The 10215-nt window shown below is 53.1% G+C and overlaps 1 protein-coding gene across 1 annotated transcript; it reads right to left on the bottom strand.

Annotated features, from left to right (window-relative positions):
• Window positions 1-1754: 1754 nt before the first annotated feature.
• LOC124674652 (universal stress protein YxiE-like) lies at window positions 1755-2884 on the bottom strand. The gene is made up of 4 exons (XM_047210696.1): window positions 2612-2884; window positions 2391-2488; window positions 2191-2309; window positions 1755-2087 (listed from the first exon to the last, which is right to left on the bottom strand). The coding sequence occupies exons 1-4, from the start codon at window positions 2823-2825 to the stop codon at window positions 2000-2002; spliced, it is 519 nt and encodes a 172-aa protein (XP_047066652.1). The 5' UTR covers window positions 2826-2884; the 3' UTR covers window positions 1755-1999.
• Between the last annotated feature and the right edge of the window lie 7331 nt (window positions 2885-10215).

Raw genomic sequence — 10215 nt, 5'->3', positions numbered from 1 at the left:
GCACCACGGTTAACCGGAATAGATTGTTGTGCGCTTGCATTTGGCATGTAAATAGTGAAAAGTGTGATATCACGAGAAGTGTGACATTGCATGTTTCAGCTTAATAGTAAAGACTGATTCATTTTTCTCGAAAGGTTTTTTTTTTTTTGAGGAATCAACGGGGGGCGATTTGTCCACCTGAACTCATGTATTTCAATAAAATGTCAAATACAAGTGTCGATCCCCGGGGGTGAGGGGGGCTGAAACCAGCACCCATCGGGGGTCCGGGGTGGCGCGTAGGTGGTCAACGATCATAGCAACCACCCGGGTAGTAGACATGGGGTCTTCGTCGAAGACCATCTTGTTCCGGGGCTTCCATACTGACCAAAGGAGAGCAAGGATGGCGGTGTTGCGCGTGTTGACGGGCATCCGAGGCAGATTCTCAGAGAGGCCATCAAGGAGAGCCGGAGGGTCGGCGCCGTCGTGAGGTCGCATCGAGGGGGAGACGATGTTCCATAAAGGTCTGAGGCGGGGACAACAGACGAGTAAGTGTGCAATGCTTCCCTCGGTCCCTGGGCAAAACGGGCAGTCGGGGGAGGGCACACACCCGAGACGGTGCAGCAGCGCGCGAGTTCTGGTTCTTTGGAGACGGAGGATCCGGAAGAACACTCGCACTTTGAGTGGAGCGAAGCAGTTCCATTTGATGTCCTGGTCGGGGACGACTCCTGTGCTGAAGTTGGTGGAGGGCCCGAGGGTGATGGTATGCATGTCCGGCGTCATGGTGAGGGAGATTCGCGAGAGGCAGGCGCGCACATAGTCTAGCTCACCGGCGGCAGCAGCGGTCACACGGTGGGTGGCATGGATATCTACAGCCCCGCACTCGAGGGTGTCTGCGACTGAGGCGAGGGGGCGGATGCAATATGAGTAGGCTGCAGGCAGGGCCACATACAGGGGACCCAGGGGGCTCCATGAGTCATGCCAGAGGGAGGTCGAGCGACCGTCACAGGGATCCACCCTAGTAATAGAGCGGTACAGGGGGAGAAGTGCCTGGAAGCACCTCCAGGCGGGCGTGGCCGCACGGGGGTGGTCACCGAGGTAGCTGCGCTTTACCCACCTAGTCCACGGGAGTCCCGTCCGGAGAAAAGGCCATGCAAGACTTTCGGCGAGGAGGCATTTGTTTTGGAGGCCAAGATCCGTTATGCTCGAGGCCACCTTCGGAACTTAGTCGACATACGTAGTCCCAAGCAACCCGGCAGTCGCCACCGGAGCATTTCTCCATTGCTTTCCGGAACATCGCCCGCCGGGGCCTGTCCATCTTCACGAGGGTCCCGTTTGGGATAGGTAGGACGGACATCGCGAACGACGGGAGGGCGGACAAAACCGCATTAGTGAGAGTGAGACGCCCGCCAATGGGGAGCAGGGACGTACGCCAGCCCGAGATGCGCCTGGAGATCTTGATTGAAAGGAATTCCAGTGCCGACACTGGAAGTTTATGGTCCGATAAAGGCAGCCCAAAGTAGGTTTGGGGGAAGGACGAGACGGAGCAGCTGAGAATGCCGGCAAGCTCGGAGGCAAGGTCCTCCGGAACGACGCCAACGGGGACGAAGGTGCTCTTGTGGAAATTGATGCGAAGACCAGTTGCTTGGGAGAAAAGGTCGAGGATTTCTTTGAGGCGACGGACCTGCGAGTGTTTGGCCCATACATATATGTTTTGTCTTACGCCGTTTTTTAAACGTTTGACCAGATTCTTTGAGAACAATCACATCATACAGTAGTAAATCAATACTATCAATATATCATATATCCAAATCAACATCTACATCCACAAGAAATGTCGGCATGGAATGGCGAATGATGATGATATCAGAAGATGAACCTGAAGCATCGTGTGAGGCATTGATATACATACATTCGGATGAACAAACATCCAGTACTAGTAATTAAGTAGGGATACTTGCACGCAAACGACACAATGTCAATACTGGAATCGGACACGATCCCACACCGGAAATGGCGGCGATCATTTCTTGGGCTTTGGCTGCTTCACTATCATCACCGAGCAGTGCGCGTGGTGGGCGCAGTAGTCGCTCACGCTCCCAAGAAATGCCCTGAAATATGCAAGAGTTCAGGAGAAACCCATCACCATTGGCTTGAAGCTCCTCAGCTGAAACCTGCAGAATCAATGGAGAACAAAAGCAACGAATCAATTACCTCTTGATGGCGCCGTAGCCATGGCTGCCGACGACGAGCAGATCGGCGCCGTGCTTCTCGACCGCGTTGCAGATGACGTGCCTCGGCTCCCCATCGATCACCTCCACAACACCCTCCACCTGCGAATTTTGTTGGAGTACAACATTTTTTTATCTGTCGATCGAGGAATACAATCAGAGGAATTGGTGGTTGGGTGTTACCGAGTTGGCGACGCAGAGGCTGCGCGCCTTCTCGACGACTTCATCGGCCCTCTTCCGCAGGTCCTCCTCCACGTACCTCACCATGTCTCCGGCAACGGCTGAAATGATCGAATTCCCAGAATTCAGTCAGTCAGCCAGTCAGAGCTTGCTCCGATCCAGCTAGCAGGTGAATTCCAAACCGGAAGACGGAACGATGAAGGATTAGAGAGAGGTGGGCGTACCGGCGCCGCCCATGGTGACGACGGATGACGCGGCCTGCTTGGCGTGGACGACGACGAGCTCCGTCGCCACGCCGGCTGTCGCCACGTACCTCACGGCCCACTCAAGCGCGCTGTAGCTGTGGTCGCTATCGTCCACGCCGACCACCACCACCGTCTTGCTCCTCCCCTCCTCCACCGGACCCGCCGCCGCCGCGGCTTCCTTGGTCTCCGCCATATATACTAATCAAACGGTGCGATGACTAAATCTGATCAGAGAAGGTCGTTGGCTTGGTTTGATGTGGTTTGCAGCTGCAGGCCGCGGCATATATATATAGACAGAGATAATGATCCGGACACTTGGCTACTTGTCGAACGGTATATGGGGAGTGACGAGGATGCGGGCGAAACCGGCGACGGAGTGGAGCGCGGCCGCCGACGGGAGGTGGCTGGTACTGGTGGCATGCGGCCCCGGTTTCAGTCTAGTTTTTGTTGCATTTCGCTTCTCATCTTGTGCCCCGCTGATGGCGACGCGACGGCGAGGACAGCGATGGAGCGGGGCATGCTGATCACTCTTTGTTTGTTTGGTGCGCGCTGATTGCTCATGCACTCTCTTGTTGAGGCAGAGGAGAATTTGAGAACGGGCACTCTCTTTTCGATTGAAATGGTAAATATCTATTTTTCCCTCTACAGAAATCTAAGAAACATGTTAGCAATTTGAGCAGAGGCCGAGGCTTCGTTTAACCCTTTCTAAAGCTTCTAGCCGGTTGGCTTTGTCCGAAGAAATCAGCGCGAGAAAGTAAGAAAAAGGTCAAAAAAAAAAGTTGCGGGTTTTTTTTCCGCAACTCGTTTCATCGTATCTCACGTTGGATTTTGGTCACCTAAGCATTTGAAAGATTGGAATGTTGAAGCTAGAATGGTCATTTCCGCTGGTGGCAGGCAGTGTATGCTTTGGCCTTTCCACTCCGGTGAGCTTTTGCATTGGTTCGTTGTTTTGCCCAATGATTTGAGGGTTTGTGGCACGCGATGATTTAAGGTCATCTCCAACATGGCGATCCAAACGGACGTGCATGGCGATCCAAACGGACGTGCATGGCGATCCAAACGGACGTGCTGGGTTGTTTGTTTTGGTCCATTTGGATAGCGGCGTGCGTCCGCGTGTCCGTTTGGATTGCACGTTACGCCCAACGCGGTGACCAAAAACTCGCCATGTGGTTCATCTTCCCTGGACGGTGTTGCGCCATGGCAGACCTCGACGGGACAACAATGGTGTTATAAAGCGACAAGCAAATAACAAAGAACGATAAAGGTACTCGCAACGGAGACACAAGATTTAATGTTGAAAACCCGTTCCAACAAAGAAGGGGAAAAAACCACGGACGTCAACTAGCAAAACTTCACTATATCGGGGAGTGTTTACAAACGTCGTGGGTTATCTTATAATCTGATAAACCCTAGCCGGCGGCTTACAAGATGTATATATATTCGCCCAAGCCTACCCGGCACCGGGCCTCGCTCTGCTCGTCAGAAGTTAACCTCCCTTTAGTATATGAATTTGGATCACAATATAACAAATGGCGGGTGGGAGAACGCGAGGGAAAGTTCCCGCGCGCACCAGGATTCCCGCGCACGAAAAGGCCAAGGGCGCGCGCTCGTGCCCAAGTTTCCGTCAAGGCCGCCGGCTATAAAAGACGGCGCGCGTGGCCTCGCAGACCTCACCCGCTCCGCCGTTCTCTTCCCCTCTACCTTCTCCGGCACCCTCTCCTCCTCCATCGCCATGCCGCGCACCCTGCAGACCACGTGGGCCATGCTCTCCCTCGCCGCCCGCGCCAGGTTCCCGCGGACGGAGGAGGAGGAGCGGCAGGACGCGCGGTGGGTTGCCGACGATGAGGCGATCCACGTCGCGGCCGAGGGGGCGGCAAAGAAGGTAGAGGACGCGGAGCTGGTGGAGGCGGCCGCGGACGGCTGGCACGAGGCCTTAGACAGCTGGTACGAGGCCACGGAGGAGGGATCAGACCCCGTCGCGGAGGAGCAGGCGGATGCCATCGCGTCCGTCGACGCGGAGGATTACCTCCACGACCTCGAGATGGCGAACCTCAACATCGCCATCGAGGAGCGTCTCGCCGAGCTCATGCGCGTGACAAAGGAGCATGAGGCCTCCGTCCGGGCCGATCGCCGCCGTTTAGGCGACCTCATCGGCCGGAAGAACAAGCTCCTCGCTCGGCAAGAAGCCCGCCGCCTCCTCCAGCTGCCCTCGCCCGCCCGGCGCGCCCGGGAGGATGCTGTGTAGGTGGAGCGCGGCCGCCAAGAGCGCCTGCGTCATCGGCAGGAGAACCACGTGGCCCGGGACGCCAGCCGCGCCCGCCTGGAGGCACGAGACGCTATGGAATGCGCCGCCGTGCGCGAGCTCGCGTTGTGCAGGAAGCGGATCCTGACGCCGCAGGAGGCGGAGCGCGCCCAAGCTGCGAGGACGGAAAGGAGGAGGGCGGCCGCGGAGGAACGCCGCAAGAAGGCCGCCGCTGGGCCACCCAACTGGTAAGCTGGAGTGGTATCCTCACGCGTACAGGCCGCCCGCGTCGAGTGAAATCCACGGCCCCGACGGCGAGTCACCGGCGAGGCCGCTGGCCCCCTACGTAGCTAGACTAGTAGTAGGTACTATTAAGAAAATTGTAATATATTTCATTTTAATGAAAAACGAAATTATGTCCCTATGACACGCGGGCCAGGGGAGGACAAAGGGGGGACGCGAGTGGCCAGCGATCGGCATCCGCGGCCACACAAACGCGACCCAAATTTGGGCCGACTTTGGGTCGGAGTCGTCTCGGACGTTGCGGCCATCCATTTTAGGGATGGGTCCGCGCGCTGGACCGCGGTTTTGTCCGTTTCAACCCATCCGGACGCGCGGGCGCGGGATGGGTTGCCGCGTTGGAGATGCCCTAAGGGTGTGTTTTGGTAGCCTGTGCCACTTCAGATTTACTTTCTCAGTTGAGATATCTTAGCTCATACAAGCTTGCTTGAGATTTTGTGATGTGTTTGGTAGGTTGTGTGTCTTGAGGCAAGCTGAACTGGTATTTTGTTTGGTTAGCATGTATGGGTTGAGCTTGGCTCAAAAAATAAGGAACTACAGAGAGGTCCTAACTGTTACACAAATGACCCAAAATAAAACAAAAAAAAGCACTCGGGCCCCTCGTCTCCACCACACCCAGCTCATTGTCGGCGGCGGGCCGCAGGGCACCGGCGGTGGGCGGTGGCATGCCGGCGTGACCTGCTGCCTATGCTGGGGAGGTTCCCATCTTCGTCAGCCGCTGGCACGAGCTGCTGCCTCCCTTCTTGAGCTTGGGTCGGAGACATCGAAGCTAGGGGAGGGCGGCGCGAGGCGGAGTCTTGACACGGCGGGGAAGCTCCGACGAGCTGGCTCTGTGGCGAGGGAGCTCCGGTGGCGGCCGAGGTGAGGGTTTTCCGCTTGTCGTGGCTATCCGAGGCGATGTAGGTGTGCTCTCCGGCTGAGGTGAGGGAGCTCCGGCAGGCGCCGAGGCGGGGGCGGCCGAGGCGAGGGAGCTACGGCCGGCGTTGAGGAGTTTGCGGCGGAGGCCGGCGTCAAGGTGAGGGGTGCGCACGGAGTTGAGCGAGAGCGGGGTTGGTGGAAAATGAGGTCGGGCGTCTCTGACCCCTGTTGGATTTTGGCCGGGTGCGAGGCGGGAGGGGGGATTTTTTTGTGCGAGGTCAGCCCTGCCCAGGTGCGAAGCTCGATTTCAGCTTCTCTAGCGGGCAGGGCTGAGAGGCCTTTTTCGTGTGAGTTGGGCAGTGCCCACATGATAGAGCCGGGCTACCAAACAACCAAAATTTCAGAAATCTCGGTTGAGATGAGAATTGCTGTGTTGGCTCGTGCTACCAAACACACCCTAAGTGTTCATCAGTCGGATTTATGGCTTTAAGGGGCCTTTTGTTTTTATATCAACATCTCTTTATTGATCAATTATTGAATTCAAAGGTATACAAAGACCCTGGGGCGGGGGGCTCTAAGAGCCACACTAGTCGATCGATTTTTCGGTTCGCTAAACTACAAGGTAGTCGACGAGTTTTTCCCTCGGAGAATTTAGGTTCATGCTTGAACTACGCCCCATTTTTCGGACAAACAAGATGTCAGAAGAATGGAGACTTGTATTCGTAAGGAGGCCTCAGAAGAGTTTGGAGTGTCCAGGGGAAGTAGAAGCGAAGTTAGGGATACCTAGTGGTGGAACACTAATGTCCAGAAGGCTATTAAGGAGAAGAAAGATTGTTTCAGACGCCTGTACCTGGATAGGAGTGCATACAACATGGAGAAGTACAATATGTCAAGAAGGCCACAAAACGAGCTGTGAGTGAAGCAAGGGGTCGGGCATATGAGGACTTGTACCAGCGGTTAGGCACGAAGGAAGGCAAAAAGGATATCTATAGAATGGCCAAGATCCGAGAGAGGAAGACGAGGGATGTTGACCAAGTCAAATGCATCAAGGACGGAGCAGATCAGCTCCTGGTGAAGGACAAGCAGATTAAGCATAGATAGCGGGAGTACTTCGACGGGTTGTTCTATGGGGAGACTGACACCTCTACCATTGAACTGGACAACTCTTTTGATGATACCAGTAGGCGTTTTGTGCGGCGAATCTAGGATTCTGAGGTTGAGAAGGATGGAGGAAGGAAAGGCAATGGGCCCTGACTGTATCCCCATTGAGGAGACTGATACGTCTCAAACGTATCTATAATTTCTTATGTTCCATGCTACTTTTATGATGATACTCACATGTTTTATACACACTTTATGTCATTATTATGCATTTTCCGGCACTAACCTATTGACGAGATGCCGAAGAGCCGATGCTTGTTTTCTGCTGTTTTTGGTTTCGTAAATCCTACAAAGGAAATATTCTCGGAATTGGACGAAATCAACGCCCAGGGTCTTATTTTTCCACGAAGCTTCCAGAAGACCGAGGGAGATACAAAGTGGGGCCACGGGGCGCCGACACACTAGGGCGGCGCGGCCCAGGCCCTGGCCGCGTGGCCCTAGCGTGTGGGGCCCCCGTGTAGGATAACGTTGCATAGAAAACAAAAATTTCCTACCGTGAACACGCAATCCAAGCCAAGATGCAATCTAGAAGACGGTAGCAACGAGGGGGTATCGAGTCTCACCCTTGAAGAGATTCCAAAGCCTACAAGATGAGGCTCTTGTTGCTGCGGTAGACGTTCACTTGCCGCTTGCAAAAGCGCGTAGAAGATCTTGATCACGATCGGTTCGGCGCCACGAACGGGCAGCACCTCCGTACTCGGTCACACGTTCGGTTGTTGATGAAGACGACGTCCACCTCCCGTTCCAGCGGGCAGCGGAAGTAGTAGCTCCTCTTGAATCCGACAGCACGACGGCGTGGTGTCGGTGGCGGTGGAGAACTCCGGCGGAGCTTCGCTAAAGCTACGCGGAAGATATGGAGGAGAGGGGGCGGCTAGGGTTTGGGAGGGGGTGGCCGGCCACTTCAAGGGGCGGCCAGCTTGTGGTCTTTTGGGGTGGCCGGCCCCCTCCCTTGGCCCATCATTATATAGGTGGATCCCCAAGAGTTGGTGTCCAAGTCTTCGAATAAGACCCGAACCAAAAACCTTCCATAAGAGAGGGAAACCTAGCCAAGCTAGGACTCCCACCAAAGGTGGGAGTTCCACCTCCCATATGGGGGTTGGCCGCCTCCTAAGGGGAGTCCACTTGGGACTCCTCCCCCACTAGGGTTGGCCGGCCATGGAGGTGGAGTCCCATGTGGACTCCACCTTCCTTGGTGGTTTCTTCCGGACTTTTCTAGAACCTTCTAGAACCTTCCATAGAACCTTCCGCGACATTTTAATTCACATAAAATGACATCCTATATATGAATCTTATTCTCCGGACCATTCCGGAACTCCTCGTGATGTCCGGGATCTCATCCGGGACTCCGAACAAATATTCGAACTCCATTCCATATTCAAGTACTACCATTTCAACATCCAACTTTAAGTGTGTCACCCTACGGTTCGTGAACTATGTGGACATGGTTGAGTACTCACTCCGACCAATAACCAATAGCGGGATCTGGAGATCCATAATGGCTCCCACATATTCAACGATGACTTTAGTGATCGAATGAACCATTCACATACAATACCAATTCCCTTTGTCTCGCGATATTTTACTTGTCCGAGGTTTGATCTTCAGTATCACTCTATACCTTGTTCAACCTCGTCTCCTGACAAGTACTCTTTACTCGCATCCGTGGTATGTGGTCTCTTATGAACTTATTCATATGCTTGCAAGACATTTAGACGACATTCCACCGAGAGGGCCTGCAGTATATCTATCCGTCATCGGGATGGACAAATCCCACTCGTTGATCCATATGCCTCAACTCATACTTTCCGGATACTTAATCCCACCTTTATAGCCACCCATTTACGCAGTGGTGTTTGATGTAATCAAAGTACCTTTCCGGTATAAGTGATTTATATGATCTCATGGTCATAAGGACTAGGTAACTATGTAACGAAAGCTTATAGCAAATAACTTAATGACGAGATCTTATGCTACGCTTAATTGGGTGTGTCCATTACATCATTCATACAATGATATAACCTTGTTATTAATAACATCCAATGTTCATGATTATGAAACTAATCATCCATTAATCAACAAGCTAGTTAAGAGGCATACTAGGGACTCTTTGTTGTTTACATATCACACATGTATCAATGTTTCGGTTAATACAATTATAGCATGGTATATAAACATTTATCATAAACATAAAGATATATAATAACCACTTTTATTATTGCCTCTTGGGCATATCTCCAACAGTCTCCCACTTGCACTAGAGTCAATAATCTAGATTACATTGTAAGGAACCTAACACCCATGGCATTCTGGTGTTGGTCATGCTTTGCCCTAGGGAGAGCTTTAGTCAACGGATCTGCTACATTCAGATCAGTGTGTACTTTGCAAATCTTTACTTCTCCATCTTCGATGTACTCGCGAATCGAGTGGTAACGCATCTTGATATGCTTCAGCCTCTTGTGTGACCTTGGTTCTTGTGCATTGGCGATGGCACCCATGTTGTCACAGTATATGACTAGTGGGTCCAATGCACTAGGAACCACACCAAGCTCTACAATGAACCTCTTCATCCATACCGCTTCGATGAAGCCTCCGAAGCCGCTATGTACTCCGATTCTCGTTGAAGACTTCGCCACCGTGCACTCGCTTCGAGCTTGCCTGACTCATCGTGACAGACCATTCAATATAAACACGTACCCAGACTGTGACTTAGAGTCATCAGGATCAGTGTTCCAACTTGCATCGGTGTAACTTGTTACAACGAGCTCTTGGTCGCCTCCATAACAAAGAAACATATCCTTAGTTCTTTTCAAGTACTTCAGGATATTCTTGACCGCTGTCCAGTGCTCCATTCCTGGATCACTTTGATATCTGCTAGTCAAACTAACAACATGCGCTATATCCGGTCTTGTACATAGCATGGCATACATAATAGAGCCTACTGCCGAAGCATAGGGGTCTGATTCATCCTTTCTCTTTCTTCCGCCGTAGCCGGTCCTTGAGTCTTACTCAAGACCTTGCCTCG

The sequence above is a fragment of the Lolium rigidum genome, chromosome 7 (genome assembly GCF_022539505.1).
Source record: "Lolium rigidum isolate FL_2022 chromosome 7, APGP_CSIRO_Lrig_0.1, whole genome shotgun sequence".
NCBI classification, from domain to species: domain Eukaryota; kingdom Viridiplantae; phylum Streptophyta; class Magnoliopsida; order Poales; family Poaceae; genus Lolium; species Lolium rigidum.
Note: the sequence above shows the minus strand (reverse complement) of the source record. Positions and strands in the feature narration are given on the sequence as shown.